Raw genomic sequence first — 25,365 nt, 5'->3', positions numbered from 1 at the left:
TTAAATCCCAGCACTCAGTAGGCAGGAGGACTTCCACAAGTTTGAGCCTGGTCTATATAGTGAATTCCAGGCCAGAAAGGACTACATAGTGAATATCTCAAAACACACACACACATACACACACACACACACACAGAGAGAGAGAGAGAGAGAGGGAGAGAGAGAGAGAGCACTTCTTAAAAAAAAAACAACAGAAATAAAAATAAATGATTCAGTCTATAACTCCAACTTATCTACATCTTGCTTAAAAACTTTTATTTGAAAAGAAAAAGAAGGAAAATTTACCCTTTGCAGCCTGGGCCATGTTCCTTATAAGGAACATGGAAGGGCCTTCTAGTCTCAGGACTCTCTGGACCAGAAAGAAATTCCTCCACCAGGGCAGAGACTCAAGTGTCACAGACACGTAAGCCCAGAGAACAGATAGGTGATCCAAGAGAATAGAAACTTCGGGACACCGACTTGGAAAGGGATAATTTTTCAGAAAGCCTGTGAGGCCCAGGTGGCAGAGACCACCCACACGAGCCTCTAACTGCCCTTGGGCACCAGGATCTGCTGGACGTAGTTGACCACGTTGCTGTGGAGCTGGGAAGCAGTGGCTGAAAAGATGTCCTTGGCGAGGGTCTGGGCCATTTCGCTGCCCCTCATCATGGCATGGTACAGTGGCAGAGTGTACTTCTGCTTTCCCTGTAAGAAGCACAGACACCTGTCCTCAGTAGCTTGCTCAGTGGGTCTGCCCAGCCCTCCTCCTCCAACAGCAGTCATGGTCTGAGGACAAGGGGGATCCAGGGGTCAGAGCTAGAATGAAGAGCCTCTCTACCAGAAGTACTGATTTTGGCATCTTCTAGGGGATGGAGAACGGTCCTAGGAAGATAAATTTCAGCATGAATCCCAAATCATGGTAACAAGGGACCATCTACAAGTGCAGAGCAAATGAGATGGGTTGACACATGGGGCTGCAAACTTTTGAAAAGCTGGAAGCAGTTAGCTATTCATCAGAGTAACGACAGCCCAAAACCAGGGCCGTCTACAATGAAGCCGAACCCCCACCAGCCAAATTCACGTAACTGTACGGCAGCTGCATGGTGAGCTCCTGAGCCTCAGAGGCTTGGCAACTGGCCAGAGGGCTCAAGGAACCTTCCATGGACTTTCGGTCCCCACATCACATATACCGTACTACAGAGGAAGCCACCTGGCATTGCTTTGAATGTTATTCCCTCCTTGCTCTCAAGCCAGAGGATGCTCCATTTATCACGGGAGCCTTGTGCCCTAAAGGGTTACTCTCACAGGGACCCACTGGTGTCTGAACTGTTACCAAGTCCCAGAACTCCTCCAGAGAGTAGGGACCTAGCCCTGCACTCACCTTATCTGTCCTTTTGCATGTTACACTGCCCACTGCCCTTTTCCAGTTTGGGGTTAGTTCTAACTAGCTTCATTCCCTTCAGCTTCATGAGTCGATCTCCAAAAAATGCTCCCCAAGCCTGCAAACTCCTCTTCCCTCAGGGCAAAGCCTCAGGGAATCACACCAACACCCGAATGATCAGGAGGTCCTTCAGAGGCACAGGAAGACCTAGATGTGATAATGGAGCTCACAGCCTGTCTATGAGTGGACCAGAGATGGAGCTACCCACCTGGCTCTGGAGGAATTCCTTCACTTTCCAGAACTCTTCTTGGTGGTCATTCTTAAGGATGATTTGGCCCCATCTGAGCCGTAACTCAGCATTCCGGGCATTTGAAATCTTTGGGTATGTCTCTCCAAGTTTTTTCACATTCCCTAGAAAAGAGAAAGCACTGGGTTGTTAGTGGCCAGCTGAGGAGTCCAGAAGTCTTGTTGTCAGGGCCACTGGGTGTCTGCCCTTGTGGCCTCCAAAAGCGCTGGCAGGAACATGAAGGAGGTTCCCCGACCGCCCACTTTTTACCATCCATCCGGCTCATGTATCTGGCATGGGGTTGCCACCTGCACCTTAATTTCTAAGGCTCTCCCACAAAATGCCCCTTAATTATACTCTAGACCTCCTGCTCTCTCCCTCACATTCTCTTCTACAATTATTCTAATAAATTTGGATCCAATTTTGAAATCTGAGTAACCCCTATGTGCTAAAAGGTAACCCTCATGGGGATGTGATGACTACTGTTTCTCAGTGAGCAACAGCAAAGCCTCAGTGGGTGAGATGATGGGGCTGGAGAGATGGCTTGGTGGTTAAGAGTGCCTGCAGCTTTTCCAGAGGACCCGAGTTCAGTTACCTGCACCACATCAGATGACTTACAACCACATGTAACCACATGTAACACCTTCTTCTGGCCTCTGCAGGTACCCACATACAAGGGACAGATATACACACACTTTCTTTCTTTCTTTCTTTCTTTCTTTCTTTCTTTCTTTCTTTCTTTCTTTCTTTAGTATTTATTTATTATGTGTAGTGTTCTGCCTGCATGTCTGCTTACAGGCCATAAGAGGTCACCAGATCTCATTGTGGATGGTTGTGAGACACCATGTGGTTGCTGGGAATTGAACTTGGGACCTCTGGAAGAGCAGGCAGTGCTCTTAGCCTCGGAGCCATCTCTCCAGCCCCCATAAAAATAAATCTTTAAGATAATTATTAAATAAAAAAATTTGGGGAGCTGGAGAGATGGCTCAGTTGTTAAGAGCACCGACTGCTCTTCCAGAGTTGTCCTGAGTTCAATTCCCAGCAACCCCATGGTGGCTCACAACCATCCGTTATAAGATCTGGTGCCCTCTTCTGGTGTGCAACATTCTGGAAGCAGAATGTTGTATATATAATAAATAAATAAAATCTTAAAAACAAATTTGGATGACTAGGCTCAAATCCTAGCCTAACCATTTGCTAGTTGTGTGGGCTACTGGTGTAGTCTTTGTTACCTGGGGATTGAGACCATAGTGTCCCTATCACAGAGTAACCATGAGGATTAAATGGTCTATAGAAACTGCTTATGGAGTGCCCTGCAGTACCTGGGACATGATGAATGCCAGGCTTTGTTAATTTGATCCCAGTGGCACTTGTATGTGTAACCTCTACTGTTCTAATGACATACGCTTGTGAGCAATCAGCCTCCCTTCTACGCTGGAGTCACTTAGAGGCACGATCGCTTCTGAATCTCGCTCTGGCCTCTGACATGAAGTCCTGCACCCAAGAAACCAGGATTCAGTGTGTTAAGGAGGTAACCCACTGTCTTTACCGGGTGGGAGAGGGGACTTCTGCAGGATCTTATCTAGGAAGTAGACGAGCTGATAGGTCTTCCAGGTAGAGATGGATACAGCCTCAATGGCTTGCATGTCTAGCTCTGAGGTCACCCACAGCTCCGCCAGCTCTTCAGCTGGCTTCATGAGTGAGTCCCCAGGCGAGAGGTCCGGGAGGTAGGGGGGCCAGCCAGGGGTGTTCAGCCATCGATCAAACTCAAAACCTCGTAGGTAAAAGAAAAGAAGACACTGTCAGAATTCTCCCAGCAGTCAACATGCCCAAGCAATTCCCCGGACTTGCAAGCACCATCTCCCCATCCCAAATCATCCCATACTTGGGGTCACTTGCCCCAGCAGGATCCTTTCTAGGATGGCATCTGGAGGCTGCCACTGTAAGACTGGACTATGCCTGCTTCGCCTGTCAAACTGGCTTTTGCTTTAAAATGAACATTCTGTCACCAAGTCAAATTCATGCTCTCTTCCCCAACACAGTGGCACTATGCCTAAGCACCAGGGCCCCAAGCCTGAGCTGCCTGGCTTCCTTCCCATTCTAGCTCTGCCATAACTATCTGGGAGGCCGAGAGCACATTATTTTACTTCTTGGCGCCTCAACTATTTGTAAAATGGGGGTGCTAGGCCCTACCTTAGTTGACAGTTGTGAAGATTAAATGAGCAAATATGCATTAAAAGCTTAGTGTTCTGCCTGGTGCATAGTAAGCTCTCAGTAATTATTAACTATTGTTCGTTACAGTCTCATGACCTTGAAATTCAGGCTTCCAACCAACAGCACGGTGCTACCAAGGCTGAAACTGGCTTCACTAAACCTACCAGAGTGATTCAGGTTCACATCCCAACAAGGGGTGTGTCTAATGGCCTGTCTGGGTCACAGCGGGGACATCCTCTCTGTTCTTTGAGGAAGCAGTGCTTCCCCTAGTGACATCAGAGCAGCTGCCATCATTTTCCCTTTGCTCACAGGGCCTAAGGAGACCTCACCACGAGCTCAGGGCAGAGGTGATGGTCCCTGTTGCTGTCCTGCTTCTGATTTGGGCAGCAGAGGTCACATCAACCCTCTGAGAAGAGCCAACAAGTCAGCCTGTCTCTTGTTTCTCTTTCTTCCTCAGACAAGGCCCACAATGGCCTTGAACTCACTGTAGCCAAGGGCCACTTCTCAACCCTGATCCTTTTTGTCCCTGCCTCCCAAGTGCTGGGGCTACAGTCATGCCCAAAGTTTTTTATTTTTTATTTTATTTATTTATTTTATTTTTTAAATTTTTAAAAATTTATTTATTAGTTCTAGTTAGGGAGCAAGCTTGTTTCACATGTAAGTCCCTTCTCCCTCTCCCTCCCCTCACCCCATCCCTCCCCACCCCCAGCCTACCCCCACCCCATCCACCCACCACTCCCCAGGCAGGGTAGGGCCCTCAACGGGGGCTCTGCAAAGTCCACCAAATCTTCCTGTGCTGGTCCTGGGCCCTTCCCCATGTGTCCAGAGTGTAACCCTTCACATGGGATGGGCTCTCAAAGTCCCTTCTTGCACCAGGGAAAAATACTAATCCACCACCAGAGGCTCCCTGGAGTGCAGAGGCCTCCAGTTTTTGATTTTTTTATGTTGCGACTTGAACTCACTAGGTAACTCAGGCTATCCTTAAAGTTATGGCCATTGGCTGCCTTGGGCTCTGAAGTTCATAAATTCAACTTAAAGACAGGCTTTTCATTTGCATTTGTGTTTTGGTTCTGGGGGTCAAACCCAGGTCCTCAATACTGGACAATCAAGTGCTCTACCAACTGAGCTACACTGACAACCCAGGAAGTCAAAGTCCCGGCCAACCCCCTCTTTCTGGGGACTAAGTCCAAGGACTCGCATACACTAGGCATGTGCACTACCATGGAACCCCACCCCAGCCTCACCAGGGGCCATTCTGTGGAACCAAGCCTGGCCTCCTCCTGGGCTGGCTCTCCAAATGCTGCTTGAACAGGAACCTATAACTTGATATTTTCCATCTCATCTTGCTCATCCTCTGCTGCTTCTTGGACGCCAGCAGTCCAGTTTCCCTTCTTACCTGGAATGGAATCTACTCTCTTCTTCTTTAGCTCAGGGAAATATTCCAGGTAGAATTCCAGAAAATCTTCAGCCATGATACTTTGGAATTTAAACTCATCCACATAGGCCTGTGAGGAGGGAAGTAGTTGTCGTCTCTCTGGCCACCCTGGGGAGCAGAGCCCCCCATCTCTCAGACCCTCTCTGACCCCTTACCTCTTGTGCCCCCTGCCTCTACCCTTGCACTCTGGCCCAGCCGCTTTATCTGCTCCTTGTCCTTTTCCCCTCATGGAGAGTTGACTGTACCTTGAGAAAATTGTCAAACTGATCCTGGTCACCCACCAGGTGGGCCAGGTATGAGACAAAGCAGTAACCTTTCTCGTAGGGGGTCTCATTGTAGGTGTCATCGGGGTCCACACCTGCAAAGGAGAGCAGATGGTATTTGTAAACATCTATCCTCAATGTGCTTCTCTGGCTTCAGGTTACAGGCTAACTTGGAACTGCTCATACTGCACCTTCCCCAGGTACAGCCACGGTTTCTAGGTGGCCGGATGGCCTCCCATAGCACTGCAAAGGTGACAGTAGAGGGCCAGTAACTACGGATCTAAGAAAAGGCCAGGGAGACCAATGGTTCAAAGGGGCTAGCACATTTCCTTGGGTAGGGCCTCCAACTAATTCTTAGGGCTGAACATGCTCAGACTTTTCAAGTCCTGTGGGTCACCGTCTACACAGTCAACCTCCCAGGTGTTGTTTTTACAACTGTCCTAGACTAAAGCTAATTACTAGGGTACAAGAAGTTCATTTTACAGTCAGTGGCACCAAAGAACACGAGCTTCGGTTGCACAAAAGGGTTTTAGGTTAGTCACACATGAAACTAAAGAAAAATGTTAGAAAGCAGGAAGTTCTGAGCTGACAGGCGCTTGACCTTGGGCGAGTCCCTTGGGTTCTGGGTTTGTCTTTGTAAATTGAGGCCAACACTCTTTAGAAGCCTCACTTAGGAGACAAGGATAAAAAGGAGTAGGAGAGCAATGGCCACATCATCAAGAACTTAGTGGCTGCAATGGTTGGGCTCAGCCAGCCTACAGAACGGGGACAGCCAGAGCACTCCAGTGGCCCACTTCTCAAAGAAAGCATTCCAAATGTGGCTCAGACTAACTTGGGGCTCCAAGCGTAATTTACTGGAGGGGGGGAGAGAGAGGAGCCTTCTGGACCTGGTTCAATCTTCACCCGCAGCTTGTTGAGCGGGTTTTCCTCTCCAGAGACGTCCATGTGTTGCCTCAACAGAGCTCGCCCTGTCGCAGCCTCCAAGCACGTGTAAGCAGCTCCTGGCCAAAAACAAACCACAAACCCCAAGTTCACCATGTCCACATTTTCCTGACAAAGGTGCTGTGCTGTCCCCTTGGGGTCTAAGACTCAAAGGCATGACCTTCCAGGGTGACACAGAACAAAGCAACTTGGCCCTAGCTCTCTGATTCTCCGGGCTACAGAGGTTTGGTCAACTTGACCCCTGGGTCTTTCCCACAAAGACTAGGGGAACCTTCCTTTGTCTACAGTAATGTATTTTATTTTTAGGTAACAACTTAGTTTTTATGAAACTTATAATAATTTTTTCTCTGGTGATCCTGGTGCACAAAAGAAACTGTCACCTTAAAAAAGTCTTAAGCATCGGGCTGGGCATTGGTGGCGCACACCTTTAATCCCAGCAACCGGGAGGCAGAGGCCTGTGAGTTTGAGGTCAGCCTGGTCTACAGGGCAAGTTTCAGGACAACCTCCAAAGCTACACAGAAAAACCCTGTGTAGTTTGGTTTGGTTTGGTTTCGAAAAACCAAACCAAACCAAACAACAACAACAACAAAAAATCTTAAGCATCTAGGCTGGGTATGGTGGCATAGGCCTTTTCTCATCCCTCTCCAGGGAGACAGGAAGGAAGCTCTCTTATGAGTTTGAGGCCAGCCTGGTCTATGTAGTGAGTTTCAGACCAGCCAGGGTTACATTGTGAGACCTTGTCTCAAAAATAAGAAAAGAAGCGGGAGCAGTGGTGCACACCTTTAATCCCAGCACTCAGGAGGCAGAGGCAGGTGGATCCGTATGAGTTCAGGGTCAGCCTATTCTACAGGGTGAGTTCCAGGACAGCCAGGCCTACACAGAGAAACTCTATTTGGGGGGTGAGGGTGGGAGTGGGTGGGGGAGAAAAGAAAAGAATTAAGCATCTTTTAAGTTTTCTCCAGGCTTTAAAAACAGTAACTTGAGAGCCAGGGACATTGAGTAAGGTACCTATCACCAAGCCTTGTTACCTGCAATCAATCATCAAGAGTCCTGTGACAGGAGAGAACTAACTCCAGAAAGCTGTCCTTTGACTTCCACAGAAACACTGGGTCCATGCACACATCCGCACATGTGCGTACACACACTTCAACTCTGCCACTTTCTACATGCTCTGACTCAGCCTCAGTTTTTTTTTTCCCCTGCATAATGGGAAAATAAAGTTGTACCATAGGATTCTAAACTCACTGTGTAGTACATGCTGGCCTTGAAGTCAGAGATCTGACACCAGGCCAGGTTGTTTTTTTGTTTCTCTCTCTTTGTCTTTAAGTGTATATGGATACTTTGTATGTACATCTGCGCACCAGAAGAGGGCATCAGACAGTTAGTTGCCAGCTGCTATGTGGGGCCTGGGAACTGAACTCAGGACTTTGGAAGAACAGTGAGTACTCTTAACCACTGAGCCATCTCTCCAGCTCCTCCCCCAACCCCCAGCCCTCTTTTAAGACAGGGTCTTACTATAACCCAGGCTGGCCTCAAACTTGTGGACTTTCTGCTTTAGTTCTCCAGTGCTAAGGATGCAAAAGCGTGAGTCACCATGCCCAGTTTGCCACAGGATTCTTAGTGGCTGATAAAAACATACACAAATAAATCTTGCTCTGTATACTTTGAATAAGAGTATAAGTATGTTCAAACTTTTGGGGAGGTAAAAGATAAAACACACTCAAAGTCTTTATGCCTATAATCCTAGCACTCGGGAGGCAGAGGCAGATGGCTCTCGGTGAGTTTGAGGCCAGCCTGGTCTACAGAGTGAGTTCCAGGATAGTCAGTGCTGTTATACAATGAAACCCTGTATTGAAAAAGCAAACAAAAAAAGTCTTGTTCAGACCCAGAGGTGGTGTTTCTATCAAAGCCATGCTTAGGGAGACCACTGATGTGTGCATATAAAAAATGGCTGTCAAAATACTTTGTTCTTCTCTTTTAAGACAGGGTCTTGTATAGCCCAGGCTGGCCTCACTAGCCTTGAACTTCTGAGTGTGGAGATTGCAGGCATGCACCATCATGCCTAGTTTTATGCCTGGGACAGTGTGAGGCAAGCACTCAGCTAATGAACTTTATTAACACCCCCATCCCACCCCGAGTGCTTAGGATCAAACCCAAGACCTTGTACATCACTCTACCAAGTGGACGTTATTACCAGCCCAAACCCCATTAAACTTAATGAACTTTTTAAATTCTTTGTTTTCTTTAATTATTTTTTTAAAGATTTTATTTATTTATTATGTATACAACATTCTTCTTCCATATATATCTGCACACCAGAAGAGGGCACCAGATCTCATAACGGATGGTCATGAGCCACCATGTGGTTGCTGGGAATTGAACTCAGGACCTCTGGAAGAGCGGTCAGTGCTCTTAACCTCTAAGCCATCTCTCCAGCCCTCTTTAATTATTTTATTTATATTTTATTTATTTATTTTTGTTTTTTGAGACAGGTTTCCTCTGTGTAGCTTTGTAGACCAGGCTGACCTCGAGCTCAGATTTGCCTGCCTTTGCCTCTTGAATGCTGGGATTAAAGGTGTGCACCACCACTGACCGGCTGACTTTATTTTAAAAATATTATTATGGTTTAAAACTATAGGTGTGAGCTGGGTGGTGGCGGCGCACGCCTTTAATCGCAGCATTCAGGAGGCAGAGGCAGGCGGATCACTGTGAGTTCGAGACCAGCCTGGTCTACAAGAGCTAGTTCCAGGACAGCCTCCAAAGCCACAGGGAAACTCTGTCTTGAAAAAAAAAAAAAAAAAAAAAAACCCAAAAAAACAAAAAAAGCAAAACTATAGGTGTGAGCCAGGATTTTATAGCATATGCCTTTAATTCCAGCCCTTAGGAGGCAGAGGCAGGTGGAGCTCTAGTCTGTATAGTGAGTTCCAGGCCAGCTAAGCGGACGCACAATGAGATGCCGTCCCCAAATAAAAACTAACAAACAAAACCCATAGATGTCTGATCTTTCATACTGACATACAGATATCGAGCTGCCTAGTGGCACACACGTGTAACCCCAGCATTTAGGAGGTAGAGGCAGGAGTGCTGTGAGTCTGGCCTGTTCTACATAGTGAGTTCCAGACCAGAAGAGCCTTTCCACAGCAAGATCTTGCCTAACACCTCCCCACCCCCACCCAACAGTTCTGGAGCTTGAACCCTGACGTGGGATGTCCTTCTGTATGCTGTGACTATGTGTTGCTTTTATTGGTTGATGAGTAAAGCTGCTTCGGCTGGCCTATGGCAGGGCAGAATATATTTGAATGGCAGGAAAGCCAAACTGAATACAGGGAGAAGAAGGTGGGGCTGGGAGAGAGAGATGCCATCCGGCCACACAAGGAACAACATGCCAAAGTGCTGGGCATCGTGGCTCACGCCTTTCATCCCAAAACTCAGGAGGCAAAGGCAGGCATGTAGGCGATCTATGTGAACTCAAGGCCAGCCTGGTCTACATGGTGAGTTCTGGGCCAGCCCTCTGTGAGGTCTGTCTCAAATAACAACAACAACCAATAAAAACAAAACGAAATTTAAAAGGGTCTGGAGAGATGGCTCAGCAGTACTTTCTGGTTTTCTAGAGGACTTAGGTTTAGTTCCCAGTACACACGCCAAGCAGCTGACGCTAACTCCAGATACCTCTGACTCCAAGGGCACTTGTGCTTGAATCCATGCAGACACAACACCCCTACATACAATTTTTAAAATGTAAGTGAAGAAAAAAGAAATAAAACAAAATAGAATATATTTTGATTGCCCTGAACACTGAAATTACAGATGGATTTTCTTTTCCTTTCTGTGCTTTTTCCACAGATGCCAAAAAGATCTTGTAGAGCATGTAATATATAGCAGCCTCTTATTAATTCACTAATGAGGCAGCAGAAAAGCTTTTGGTCTTTTTTTTTCTTATTTTAAGCACATGTCTGGCCAGGGCACATGACTCAGTAGAGTCCCAGGAAGCCTAAGGTTTAGTCCTCGGCATCATATAAAACTGACATATAAAAGGACGGCGCACGCTTTTAAACCCAGCACTTGGGAGGTAGAGAGGCAGGAGGATCAGGAGGAGTTCAAGACTGCCTATGATAAGATTGCCTATGACTACATACAGAGTTTGAGGTCAGCCTGGGATACATGAGAACTGTCACAGAAAGAGAAAGAGAGAGAGAGAGAGAGAGAGAGAGAGAGAGAGAGAGGAGTGCACATGTAGCCTGACAACGAGTGATGATAATGGTCTTTTGTTTCACTCATAAATCAACCAGCCATCTGGGGTACATGACTCTAGGGACTCTTATCTAGGAGCTGTGTCTGCTTGGGGACCCCAGCGCAGAGAGCACTTTCACTGTGAAGTCACGCACTAGTCCAGTCACTTTAAACCACAGTCCATATTGCTTGCAGTGACACAAAGTGGAAGGGGAATTTATTTTATTTATTTATTTATTTATTTATTTATTTATTTATTTGGTTTTTCGAGACAGGGTTTCTCTGTGTAGCTTTGGAGCCTATCCTGGCACTCGCTCTGGAGACCAGGCTGGCCTCGAACTCACAGAGATCTACCTGCCTTTGCCTCCTGAGTGATGGGATTAAAGGCATGAGCCACCAACTCCCAGTGGAAGGGGAATTTTTAAAGATATATTTATCTTGTATGCAGTGTTCTGTCTGCATGTATATTTGCACACCAGAAGAGGGCACCAGATCGCATTACAAATGGTTGTGAGCTACCATGTGGTTGCTGGGAATTAAACTCCGGGCCCTCTGGAAGAGGAAGCAATGCTCTTAACCCCTAAGCCATCTCTCCAGAGCCTGGGACGGGGATTTTTAATTTAAAAACAGTTTCCGGGCTGCAGAGACAGCTCAGTGGTTAAGAGCATTGACTGCTCTTTCAGAAGTCTTGAGTTCAATTCCCAGCAACCACATGGTGACTCATAACCATGTGTAGTGGGACCTGATGCCCTCTTCTGGCATAAAGGTGTACATGCAGATAGAGCATTCATACACAAAATAAATTTTAAAAATAAAAAATAAATAAAAATGAAAAGTTTCCAAGTAGGTTTAGCCCTTGGTGGTCCTTCACCTGAGATCTGTGCCTAAGTCCCTCCTCCCTTCAATGCCCGCCTACACCATGAAACCACAGGAGCAGATGGCACTGAGAATGGGGCCAGGTAACTTGGAAGGGTGGCGCCTTACCGAACAGGATGGTAGAGATCCTCCTTTGGGCATACATGGTGAAGCCTTCATTAAGCCAGAACTCCCCCCAGTTGGCATTGGTGACCAGGTTCCCAAACCAACTGTGGGAGATCTCATGAATGATGACATCAGCTAAGGAGCGGTCCCCTGCCAGTAAGCAGGGGGTGACAAAGGTCAAACAAGGATTCTCCATTCCTCCAAATGGAAAGGATGGTGGCATGAAGAGCAAATCATACCTGCCAAGAAACAGGATGTCATAAGAGGTCCTGACTCTCTAGACCAGCCCTCACCTCCCTGTCCCCTTCAGATCCAGGGCTGCAGCCACTGAAGCGACAGAATAACCTCAGGCCCGGCGCTGACAATGAAGCCTGGGCTCTGGGCCCTTCCCCAGGAGGCTCCCTGCCTCTGTGTTTGCTCTCTTAAAGGCAGTCACGCCTGCAGCTTGAAGATGTTAAAGTAACCTCCCACAAAGAGGAAAGGCATGCTCACAAAGGCCCTGGGTTTCTCCACTTTCCCCACCTCTAGCTTGGCAGCACTTCAAAAACCATTCCCCCCAGATCCTGCTAGCAGCACTCAGAGCCTGGCTCATTCCTTCCTCTTCGCTTCCTCCCGTCCTTATGTTTCTTGCTCTAGGAGACGTAAGGAAGGGAAGTAGCCCCAGGAATGTGGAAAACAGCTACTCAGTTTCACAAAACACATCTGTTCATTGATACTGCACCTTCCCCAAACATAGGGTCCGAAAAGCTTCTCTCCCGTTGCCAGAAATTCTTCAATCACCCCATTGTACTCCTCCTTGGCAGCTTCAATTAGGCAAGGCTCTGCCCACACCCGGCTCCTAAGCACAGAGAGGTAGAGGAATGCTTAGTAAATGTTGTTGCAGCCGCATGAACCACCTGTAGAACACTATCCTTGGTCCCATATCTGAGCTCATTGCAACGTGGCCATGTGGCCAGTCACTCAGACAGGAGAGGCAAGATCACTCTTTGCTCAGCCCCACAAGGCTGTGTGTGAGATCCTAAATGGCCTAGGGGAGGTGCCAGTCAGCTCTAGAGGCAACAGGACATGAAGTTCATGGCTTCCACACTGAATTCAATGCAGCAAGAGTGAAGATTAAATGAAACAGATTATATGACTCGGGCCTATAATCTTAGCACCGAAGGGGCTGAAGCAGGAGGATTGCTGAGAGTTCTAAGACAGCTAGGGCTAAAGAAATAAAATAATAGCAACTAAAAAAGACAGAATATAAGAGGCCTTCATAACGAGACACGATTACTTTCCTTCTTCCTACTTATAGGGTACATGAAAGAATCTGATAATAGCTAGGTGTGGTGGTGGTGCACCCCTTCAATCCCAGCACTCGGGAGACAAAGAGAGGTAGATCTCTGTGAGTTCCAGGCCAGCCTGGTCTACATGGAGCATTCCAGGGAAGCCAGACAGGGCTTTACAATGAGACCTGGTCTCACGAATAATACTGATACTACTGATAATAAAATAAAATAAAAATAAATCTGACAATAGGATCCCTGGAATTAAAATTTGTCTTCTGAGGGATTGGAGAGCTGGCTCAGGGGTTTAGAGCACTGGCTGCTCTTTGTAGAGGACCCAGGTTTAATTCCCAGCACCCACATGGCAGCTCACAACTGTCTGTAACTCCAGCTCCAGGGCACCTGATACCCTCACACAGAGTATATACAGGGAAAACACCAATGCACATCAAATAAATAAATAAATAAATAAATAAATAAATAAATAAATAAATCTAAAAAAAAAAATTTGTCTCCTGAGAGAAACCTATCAATATTAGTGGAGAGGTTGCCAGTTCTTTCAGGTGCCAAATGCTATTGTGACTGGACTTCATAGTAAAGCTAGAATGGGCTTCAATCTTCAGAGGACACTATGGTTTACTCACCTTTAAAAGGTCTAGAACAGGGCCAGTGAGTTGGCTCAGGGGTTAAAAGCACCTGCTGCCAAGCCTGATGACCCAAGTTCTGAGACCCACACAGTGGAAAGAGAAAGGTGAACCCTACAGGTTACCCTCTGTTCTCCACATGTGCACCACAGTGCTCATGCATGAATGTGTGTGTGCGCGTACGTACACACACACACACCCCCACACACACACATGCACACCCCCACACACATGCACCCCCCCACACACACACACGCGCGCGCACACACACACACACACGTGTGCACACACACACACATACACACACACACACACACACACGCGCGCGCGCACACACACACGCACACACACAAACATATATTAATGTAAATTTAGCAGGGCAAGGTGGTAGCGTATGCCTTTAATCCCAGCACTCAGGAGGCAGAGGCAGGCAGATCTCTATGAGTTTGAGGTCAGCCTGATCTCAAGATAGAGTTGCGGGACAGGTTCCAAAGCTACAGAGAAACCCTGTCTTGAAAAAAAGCAAAACAAAAACAAAACAACAACAAAAAATGTGACTGTCATAACAGTCACACACCTGTAGGCCTTAGGCCAGGCAGTGGTAGCACATGCCTTTATTTCCAGCACTTGGGAGGCAGAGGCAGGTGGATCTTTGTTTCAGGCCAGCCTGGTCTACAGAGAGAGATACAGGACAGCTAAATCTGTTACATGGAGAAAACCTGGGGTTTGTGGGGGGGAACCAAAAAACAAGTAAATGTAATTATGTAATTATAAAATTTAAAAAATAGTCTAGACTGCCGGGCGTTGGTGGCGCACGCCTTTAATCCCAGCACTTGGGAGGCAGAGGTAGGTGGATCTCTGTGAGTTCGAGGCCAGCCTGGTCGCCAGAGCCAGTGCCAGGAGAGGCTCCAAAGCTACACAGAGAAACGCTGTCTCGAAAAACAAAACAAAACAAAAGTCTAGACTAAACAAAAACAAGCCCATGTATAAATAAAACTAGTATGGCAAAACAGGTGTGTTTACAATGTTCAACATATGGTCCCTTCAACTTTATTTATTTTTTTTGGTTTTTTGAGACAAGGTTTCTCTGTGGCTTTGGAGGCTGTCCTGGAACTAGCTCTTGTAGACCAGGCTGGTCTCGAACTCACAGAGATCCACCTGCCTCTGCCTCCCAAGTGCTGGGATTAAAGGCGTGCGCCACCACCGCCTGGCCCCTTCAACTTTTTATAATTTGAATTTTTCATAAAAATAATAGTGAGTAAGTGATATACATTTATAATACTAGCATTTAAATTTTTATTATGTTTATTTATGCGAATGTATAATATGTATGTTCCATGCACACATATGCTTGGCACAATGTACACGGGGGAGTCCTCTAGTAGATCTCAAAGATTAAGCTCAAATTATCAAGCTTGGTGACAAGCACCTTTATCCAATAAGCTATCTTGCTGGCCCTTGTAATCCCTGATGTAGGATATCCTTCTGTAGGCTTTGTATATATATTGCTTTTATTGGTTGATGAATAAATAAAGCTGTTTCGGCCAATGGCCAGGCAGAATATACCTAGGCAGGAATTCCAAACAAAGAGAGAGAAGGAAGGTGGGGCAGGCTCAGAGTGGTTATTTCATAAGTGGCTATGGGGACTCACAGGTGGAGAGAAAACCAGGCCAACGGGATCAGAAAAGACTGAGAAAAGTCCCCTTCTACAAATCCCAGTATTTGGGAGGCTGAGGAAGGAAGACAGAGTTGGAGGAGAGGCTGGGCTACACAGGAAGACCCTGTCTCAAGCAACCAACCAAAGAATAAAGAGAGGAAAACAGGTGAAGAGGGAGAAATACCACCACCATCAAGAAAACACAGTCAAACAAAAAGTTAAGGCTGGGCCGGGCGGTGGTGGCGCATGCCTTTAATCCCAGCACTTGGGAGGCAGAGGCAGGTGGATCTCTGTGAGTTCGAGACTAGCCTGGTCTACAAGAGCTAGTTCCAGGACAGCCTCCAAAGCCACAGAGAAACCCTGTCTCGAAAAAGCCAAAAAAAGTTAAAGCTGAGAAAGTCAGGGCTCAGACCAAGACCATTTAAGACTCCAAGGATGTTGACAGCAAGAGTCAGGACTCCTGAAACCAAGGCCTGCGCTTCAACCCAGCATAAGTCTTTAGTCATAGCTTCAGTATGACTAAACACAAGTGGATACAAATAGTATCAACCTCACTGAGTCTGTGTAAAGATTAGGAGGGATCATACACAAAAGGGGTCCACCCGCTACTTTCTACCCAGTATCCTCTTGTGGTGCCAGGGGGTGCCTGGGATAGGAGGAAGGCTGTGACAAAAGACCCTCATGAGGGTCTTTTAATGCACAGCATGAGGCCCTAGGATATGAACAAGGGCTGTCCACCTGACAGGGGATGAAGACGTCATCAACACTGGCTCACTTCTTTTTGTTTTGTTTTTTGAGACAGGGTTTCCTGTAGCCCAGGCTGCTTCCAACTACGTGGCTGAGGAGAACCTTGAACTTTGGATCCTCCTGCCTCCACTTTGAAAGTGCTGGGATTGCAGTACTGTGCCACCACGTCTGGCTTGTGCAGTGTTGGGGATCAAACCCAGGGCCTCATGCATGCAAGGCAAGCATTTTATTAGCTGAGCTACATTCCCCAAACCATCATTGTCACTAGTTAAATGAGTCATGTTACCTTGCTTGCCATGCTTCTGGGTCAATTTCTTACAGAGGGTTCAAAAGAATCATTATTATGGGATATTCTTAGAGCCTGTCATATTCTCATTGGCATTATTGTGATTTGTTCATATGCTTTTTTGTTTTTGTTTCTTTTAGATAGAGTCTCATTGTGTAGCCCTGGATGCCCTCAAACTTGCAGAGATCCTATTGCCTCTGCCTACTTCATACTTGGGTAACAGAACATTTGTTAGGGCAAACACATCCTCAAACCACACACCTTTTCTTATCTCCTCCCCCTGGTTGCAAAGATGACCTCCCTGTCTATTAGGAAGAGGGTAGCACCTTGTCTTTCAAGACTGGCCTTGTATGTAGTGCTGGGGTTAGCTCAGGGTTAGAATGCCTGTCTGGCATGCTTAAGGTCCTGGGTTTGATGGCCAGCACACCAAAACAACAACAATCAGGACTAGCATTGTTTTGAATGTGTGTGCTAGACACAGGTACCAACGAATCCTGCTTATTATCCTACCTGACACCTCAGAGCTGATGTAATTCATGTATCACTAGCTGCAGAGCCTTGCTATAAAACTCGAGGCTTGCAATGAGTCATATGGAAGACACCACTACCTTCAGAGTTAAGGAACAACAAGAGAGCCAAGAAAGGAGCCCGTGCTTTGCAATGCAACCTTTGACCCTTTCACAGCCTGACTAAGCTGCAGAGGTAGATGCTATGAAAATAAACCCATTCTCTAGGTTTTAGACAGGCTGTGTTATCCTATATGGCCCTGGCTGGCTCTGGACTTGAGACTTTCTGTCTTAGCGTCACTAGTATCTGGGATTACAGGTGCGTGCCATTATGCTCAGCTCATGGCCGAAGTCCATAGCACTCGGGAGGCAGAGTGGATCTCTGTGAGTTTGAGGCCAGCCTGGTCTGCAGAGCAAGTTCCAGGACAACCAGGACTACACAGAGAAACCCTGTCTCAAAAAAGAAAGAAAGAAACTGTACAAAATCCTTTTTTTTTTTCCTCCATTAAATCTACCTAGTACCATGACAACAAGATATACATCTAGCTTGAGGGATCAGCAAAAAGGACAGTCCTTTCTCTCTTTAAAAGGATGCAATGAGGCTGGGCGGTAGTGGTACACGCCTTTACTCCTAGCACTCGGGAGGTAGAGGAGGCAGAGGCAGGCCTGGTCTACAGGACTGTTTCACAGAGAAACCCTGTCTCTAAAAACCAAAAAGAATAGGGCAGTGAGATCAAAGCTGTTTATTTCCAGAAATAAGTGCTAGAGAAAAATGGGCTTTGGCACAGGGATATAAACACAGTGGCTAGAAGGGCACTTAGTACTTAAAGTTACTAGTCAAGATCAGTCTTCTAGAACTATTGCCTGGGTACCAGCATCACTTGGCCAAGCAGCTGCCCTCATCCATGAGCCTATGCTACAGCTCCAGCAGCTGCTGCTACACTAGCAAGACTGGTGGTCTTGAGGCAGACAACAGGCTTAGACATGGAGGAAGGGAAAAGGTAGGGCAGGGAAGACAGAGAGAGAAACAAGAATGTCCCCTAGCCTCCTAAGGCCCTGAAGACAACTGACACAGGATTCCACACTGTACCAAGAGCCACTTTAGCAGGACCACTGGGCCAGAGTCGCCCCTGCCTCTGGGTTCAAATCCAATGCCTGCCGAGTGTTTCTTACCTGGGTCCAACCTCAGCTGAAGCCAGATCTCCAATGGCCAAAGCTATCAGATAGGAGGGGATGGGTTGGCACATCTGGAAGGAGAACTTATTTGGACCTCTCTTCTCCCAAGTGCTCGCGCTCATCACAGCTGTGAAGCCATCTGGGACCTGGCAACAGAGAAAGTGTAGGAAGACTCACTTGGAAAGTCTCCTTTGTTTGTCTATTGAGACAAAATTTTGCTACAAAGCCCTGACTAGCCTGAAATTTTCTGTGCATACCAGGCTGACCTGAACTTTTGATAGCGTCCGTCATTGTTGCTACTGCCCCCCACCCCGCCACCTCTGTGTTCTCTATGCTTGAATTACATATATGCACTACCACGCCTAGCAAAAAGGTCTCCCTCTGACTGACCTGAAGAACAGTAGGATCAGAAACCTGGAGGATAGGAAGGCTTAAAAAACTTACACTGCTGGCATTTGAACTGTAAAATCTGTGTCAATGGGCCAGGCGTGGCAGCACATGGCTTTAATACCAGTACTCAGGAACCAGAGGCTCTCTGAGAGTCTGAGCCAACCTTGTCTACACAGTGAGCTCCATCCAGACCAGCCAGGGCTACATGGTAAGATGCTGTCTCAAACAACAAAATCTGCAGAAAGAAAGCCTTACAAGGGAAGAATTTTCAGATTCTGGATTTCAGATACACTGGATGAGTGTAACAATTTTATCAGTCAAAATGGGACCTGATGGGTCTGAAATTATATTCTCTGTCCCTATCTTTCTCTGAGACAGGGTCTGAGTGGGTGGCCTAGGCTGGCACTGAACTCATGGTTTTTGTTTTCTTTTGAGACAGGGTTTCTCTGTGTAGCCCTGACTATCCTGGAACTCCCTTTGTAGACCAGGCTGGCCTCGAACTCAGAGATCTGCCTGTCTTTGCCCCCTGAGTGCTGGGATTAAAGGTGTGCACTTACACCACCAGCATTAATTCATGATTCTTATGCCTTTGCCTCTCAAACTCAGGCATTAGAGGCATGTGCTACCGTGCCTGGCTTTTTTTTTTTAATTAAAAAAGCAAAACATTTATTATGTTGTTTGTTTTTTTTTTTAAAAAAGATCTTATGTGGGGGGCTGGGGAGATGGCTCAGAGGTTAAGAGCACTGACTGCTCTTCCAGAGGTCCTGAGTTCAATTCCCAGCAACCACATGGTAGCTCACAACCATCTGTAGTGAGATCTGGTGCCCTCTTCTGGTGCGCAGATATACATGGAAGCAGAATGTTGTATACATAATAAATAAATAAAATCTTTAAAAAATAAAAAAGACTTTATGTGCATGGGTTATTTCGAATGCATATGTATGCGCACCATGTTCATGCTTGGTATGTTGAATCCCCTGGAACTGGAGTTACAGAGAGTTGTGAGCTGCCATATGGATGCTGGGAATTGAACCTGGGTCCTCTAGAGGAACACACAGTGCTGTTAACTACTGAGCCATTTCTCTAGCCCCTGTTTTATTATGTTTTAATTACATGTAGATGTGTGTGTGTGTGTGTGTGTGTGTGTGTGTGTGTGTGCGCGTGCGCGCGCACGCGCGCGCACATGTGGGTACATGCTTATAAATGAAGGTGCTTGTTGAGGCCAGAGGTGCTGGAGCCCCTGGAAATAGAGTTATATAGACAGTTGGAAGCCACCGGATGTGGGTGCTAAGAACCAAACTAGAGTTCTCTGGAGGAACAGAAAGTGCTCTTAACTGCTGAGCCACTTCTCATTTATAACCTCAAGGGCAGACACACTGAGTTAAGACATCTTACCTCAATAAGAGCTGAATACGTGCATTTCACTGCAGGAGTATCAAAGCAAGGGAAAAAGGCTCGGTTTAACACTGCCTGACCCTGGGTGTAGACAAATGGTTTCTTCTTTCCTGCTGTCTGCTCAGGGGCCAACCAGCAAACCTAAGAAAACAGAGAGTCGTTTCAGAACACACAACTCATGAACAGAGAAAGGAGCGGGCTGACTCGGGACATTTTAAGGTAATCCTTAAGATCTTCCGGCCAGCCAATCTGTCCCTGACCGGAATGTCCCTTTCTATTGTGTATTTAATCTACCCTGGAATATGCCATGGGTCTCATGCCCACATCACAGGGCAGACACTTCATTTCCCATTGTATCCCATGGCATCTCAGGAACCCACGAGGGCCTCTGACAGGGATTACAACCTCCTCCTCGTCCTTCTCACTGTAGGGGTTTCCCACCTAACCAGTATTCTGCACTTCTGACAGAAGAGCAGAACCAGCTAGGAGTCAGGGGTTGTCCTTTGTTATAGTTCATTTGCTTTTGTTTTTGACAGAGTCTTCATGTAGCACATGCCACGCCCCAGTTTTCTTTTTAGGAATACTTCTGTGGTGCTCAGTTTATCCATGTAGTAAGGCAACTCCTATTCTCTCCCATATCTGGGTAGACTGGCTCTCCCCTTTAAGGTATCTCTTCCAGTGATCCTTTAGAAAAATCCAGAAGAGGGATGTGATGGGGAATGTACTGTGTATGTTTATCTTATTGACTGTTAAATAAAATACTGTTTGGCCAATGAAATGGCAAGTTAGGCAGGACTAGGAGTCAAAGAGGATTCTGGGAAATGTAGTAGAGAAGTGATGATCCAGACAGGAAATGACATAGCAAGGAGACTCATATTTAAGCGAAGGAGAAACAGGAAGGGTCCTTTTTTCCCCTTCCTCCTCCATTGGCAGGATGTGATCCACTGGCAAGGAGGCACGCCAATAAGGCGTCCGATAAGATTAACTCTTATAACATATATAGATTTATGATAGTTAAGACTGAGCTAGCGGATGAGGAATCCTAGTCATTGGCCAAGCAGCTTTGAACCTAATACAAGTTTCTGTGTATTCATTTGGGCCTAACTCGGGCGGGCGGCTGGCGTAAAGCTCACACGGCTTTTGGCAGAAAGATTTATCATAACAGGGATGCAGACTTTCCTTAGTACAAGCGTGGTGAGATGTCCTGGTACCTTAGTATCTGATACAGCAGAACAACCCATCGACAATACAAGAATATATAATCACAGACTGGAGTTCTGACCATCAGGAGACACAGTTTCCAAGGCACAACTGTAGGTTTCTTTGTTACTCCAGATCTCCTTTTTGAGTACCCAAGGTAATGATTGATGTGGCTGTCTCTTAGTTAAGAAAGCTGAGGCTTTACCATGAAGAGACAAATCTTACTTTTGCCCATAGCAAAAAGGAAACCATATGTAACATAGGTAAAACTCTGGGGGGGGGGTGTGGTCGGGGGGAGAGGGTGGCCCTCACATCCATTTAAGATTGAAGAATGGATTACACTACTCCAGGAAAGTTTCACAGGTGAAGTAAAATTCTCTGATTAGTCTTTTAAGGACAAGCAAGAATCAGATATTGGAAGGGAAGAGAGAAGCCTCTCTCCAGCCGGTGAGTGGGAAAGGCAGGCCTTGATGTAGGCTCTGGGAGCTGCGTAGGCTCTGGATAGGCTGGTAGGAGGCAGGCCTGAGGATGCGGAAGGAAGGGCTTTGAAAGCAAAGATCTGGGACATTTTAAAGATGCAGAAAAAGGCCACATTGGATTTTGGGCTTTTCTGCTTTTGTCCAAGTCTTCCAATTAATACAGACTCAATACATGTGATCAAAGTGGCACTTTGCCTCTGGATTTCCTCTCTGCAATACACAATCCCCATCTAATTACAGGGAATATGTCTGAAAAATTCCAGTACAAGGACATTCTATAACATATCTCAACAGCACCCCTCCAAATTGTTAAGGTCATAAAAAACAAAGGAAAAAGCCAGGCAGTGGTTGGCTCACACCTTTAATTCCAGCACTGGGGAGGCAGAAGCAGGAGGATCTCTGTGAGTTGGAGGCTAGCCTGGTCTACAGAGGGAGTTCCAGAACAGGCTACACAGAGAAACCTTGTCTCAGAACCTGTCAACCCCGGCAACAACAATAAGGAAAAAGATAAACAGCTAGCTACAATGTGCTGCTTTGGCTAAGCAGAAAAAGAAGTAGATAAAAAACAAAACAAAAAAGTAAGATACCCATAAAGCCCCAGCGGCTTTACTACTGTCAGTTAGTGTGTATCAGTACTGACTGAACTGAGCTAATGAGGAAATGGAGATTGCAGAGGGCATGTATAAGAGCTGTGTACTATCTGCTCAGTTATGCTAGTAATCTGCCTTTTGTTTTTATTTTGAACTTTCTGTTCTCCTGCCTCAACTTTCTGAGTACTGGGACTCCTGGCATGTGCCTGACTGGTCTGAGGCACATATATAAAGAAAACTCACCCAATTTTGGCAAGTATTTAGACAAATGCCTAGCATATCTCAGGAAATCCTGTTCATTATCTCTTCATCATCTTTGATATATATACACATATGCGCATATTGCTTTGTTTGTTCTTTTTTAAAATTTATTAATTTTTATTTTATATGCATTGGTGCTTTGCCATGGGTGTCTGGTCGTCTGGAACTGGAATTACAGACAGTTGTGAGTTGCCATGTGGGTGCTGGGAATTGAACCCAGGTCCTCCGAAAGAGGAGTCAGTGCTCTTAACCACTGAGCCATCTCTCCAGCCCCTGCTTTGTTTGTTCTTAAGTGAAGAAAACAATGATGCAATAAAGACGCCTGACAGACAGTATGTGCACTACAGACCATGTGAATTCTGGGAGAAGAGGCTGCAGGGCTTGAATGAGGACTCTCATAATGGTTGTAAAGGACAGCAATGCATGCTAATGCCTCCAGTGAAGACCTTCACAGCCTTTGTAAAGCAGACAGCAGCCACAGCCATGATGTCTGGCTTAGCTTTAGGTGCCTCCTTTGGAGTGGGCAAATTTAGGGAGGGTTTAATTTTCCCATCCTGTTTAATTTCTAGCTCCTAATGAGAATTAGGAATCAGCCAGGCAGTGGTGGCGTATGCCTTTAATCCCAGTACTCAGGAGGCAGAAGCAGGCAGATCTCTGTGAGTTTGAGGCCAGCCTGGTCTACAAAGTGAGTTCCAGGACAGCCAGGACTGTTACACAGAGAAAACCTGTTCTGAAAAACCAAAAAAAGAAAAAAAAAAGGAAAAGAGAAAAAAGAAAAAGAAAATTAGGAACGAAGATATAGTGGAGGAACCAAAGATGTTTCCTGATGCCAAGCTTCTCTCCAGGCACTGAAGGAGACTTTCCTTGGCCTTTGGGGCTAGGTGGTTCCATGTGATTTCCACTTTCAGTTTTCCTAACAAGTTCTATCACAAGGCTCATTTCTTCCTCCAGTCTTAGAAAGAGGAAGTGGAACTGCTCCTTGGGTCAGTTCTAAGAGCAAGAGGGAACTGCTAGCTGGATAAGCAAGCTCCAATAATCTGCAAAAAGCCTTTGCGAACTTTGTAACCAGCCTAAGGCTGTCACTCTTACAGATGTCCGCTACATAGAGTTACCCTTAACTTCCAGTATTTGTCTTACTCTGAAAACCTTAAGGCTTAAGTACCGGTCAACCGAGAAGACCAAATTATTATAAAGCTCAGAGTACCAATTACACATTCTCACTCTTGCTTAGATTCCTTTACGTCCAATGTAAGATTTCAAAGGAGGAAGCAAAAATAATTGTCTAGGCTTCAGGGCTGTTTTAACCTGTGCAACCAGAATGGCAGGATGAAAAAAGGACCGTGTTAGCATCTAGCTAGCTAACCAACACTGTCCAGACTCCATCAAGGACAATTACATATAAAAAACAAACAAAGTTTGTGTATGAATTTTCTCATCCGGAAAAAGATTCGCGGGATGGCAGATAAGTGATTTAGCACGTGTGTGACAGAGACAATCTAAGACAGATGCACAGACGAGTGAGTGGCCAGGGAGGAGAGGAGCAGCAGGAGGAACGCAGCACCGGCTGGAGAGGTCCGAGGCCAGGGTTGGGGCTCGGGAGCCAGAATCCAGAGCCGGCTACCGGGGAGGAGAGACAGCGCCTGGGGATCTCCCGCGGAAGCTGCAGAGCAGGGCCAGATTTCCTGTTCTGGAGCTCTGGGCAGCTCGGGGGACACAGGCTGGCCAGGAGGTCAGGGAAAGGCCTGTGGCCCTGGCGCATAGCGCGCACTCACCCCGGGTCCTTCCCCGACGCGGTATGTGAGCTCCAGTTGGAAGCGCTCGGCGGGGCGGCAGGGCTGCGGGAAGGCCACGCACAGGGCCTGGCCATAGTGCGAGAAGGGCTGCGTGTGAAACGGCACGGTCTCCGAGAGTGGCTGCTGGTCTTCGGGCTGCCCCCGCCGCAGCGTCGCCGCCGTCACCTCCAGGCAGCTGTGTGAGTCAAGCCGCAGCTCCGAGGCGCCCTCGGGCAGCAAGCAGCGCAGCTCCAGCACCACGGTGCCGCTCAACCCGCGGCTTCCCGGTCCCGGTCCCGGAGGCCCGAATTCGGCCCGCAGGTCCAGGTGCAGGTGCAGGATCTCGAAGGCGCGGAAGCTGGAGGCCGAGGCCACGTCCACCGCCTGTGCTGAGTGCAGCGGCCGCCGGGCCACGCCGCAGTGACCACCGGGCCGCCGGCTCTCCATGGCTCCTGAGCGGTTGCTCACCCGCCGAGAAGACAGCCTCTCCGCGGGCCCCGGCAGGCTCCGCCTCGAGGCGACGCGCCACCGTGGGCCCCGCCCCCGAGAATTGCGGGCGGCCACCGCCCCAGGCAAATCTGGACCGGCTGTCCCCTCCCTTGCTGCGCACATCCCCCTTGTTCCCATGCGTTCCTACGCAACCTGGAGACCGAGGACCGTGATGTGGTGGGTCGTCCTTTGCCCAGGTCCCCCTTGCGGGTTCCTCATCCTCCGAGCAGTCGGAAGGATGCCGGGGACAGAACCTGGATTGGAAGGGTCTGTGTTTGAAATCTCACTCACTCTCTCCACTGGGCCAATTATTAGGGCAATGTATGGCATCTTGGACAAATTGCCTGTAAAACAGGAGTTGTAATGCTATTTCTCTGTCGCCTAGTAAACAGCCACCCCATCTTTCTGTGACCTGAGGCACGCTGATCCTCGTTGATCAGTTTTGTGCTAGAAGCAGGAACTTTTTAATGTACCTACTTTACATTTTACTTGTTTCTATTTTTTAAGTTTTTATGTGTATGGGTGTTTTGTCAGCGTGTATGTGTGCCTAGTGCCTGCAGAAGCCAGAAGAGGGAATCAGATCCCCTGGAACTGGAGGTACAGTGTTCTTACTTGGTGTTCTAAATTGCCATTTGAGTGCCGGGAACCAAACCAGGTCCTCAACCAAGTGCTCTTAACTGCTCCCTACCCTAAAATTTATTTAACTTAATTTTATGTGCATTGGCATCAGCGCCCCTGAAATTGGAGTTACAGACAGTTGTGGTGTTGTGGGTGCTGGGAATTGAACCTGGATG

General features: G+C 47.1%; 1 protein-coding gene across 1 annotated transcript; it reads right to left on the bottom strand.

Moving 5' to 3' along the window:
• Positions 1-229: 229 nt before the first annotated feature.
• On the bottom strand, positions 230-24,582 carry Rnpep (arginyl aminopeptidase). The gene is made up of 11 exons (XM_027417524.2): positions 24,083-24,582; positions 19,781-19,921; positions 17,993-18,141; positions 12,433-12,549; positions 11,715-11,950; positions 6,446-6,559; positions 5,541-5,653; positions 5,257-5,365; positions 3,196-3,420; positions 1,629-1,771; positions 230-684 (listed from the first exon to the last, which is right to left on the bottom strand). Exons 1-11 carry the CDS (start codon positions 24,527-24,529, stop codon positions 526-528), a joined length of 1,953 nt encoding a protein of 650 aa, XP_027273325.1. The 5' UTR covers positions 24,530-24,582; the 3' UTR covers positions 230-525.
• Positions 24,583-25,365: the final 783 nt, after the last annotated feature.

Source organism: Cricetulus griseus, chromosome 5 (assembly GCF_003668045.3).
Source record: "Cricetulus griseus strain 17A/GY chromosome 5, alternate assembly CriGri-PICRH-1.0, whole genome shotgun sequence".
Taxonomy (NCBI): domain Eukaryota; kingdom Metazoa; phylum Chordata; class Mammalia; order Rodentia; family Cricetidae; genus Cricetulus; species Cricetulus griseus.
Note: the sequence above shows the minus strand (reverse complement) of the source record. Positions and strands in the feature narration are given on the sequence as shown.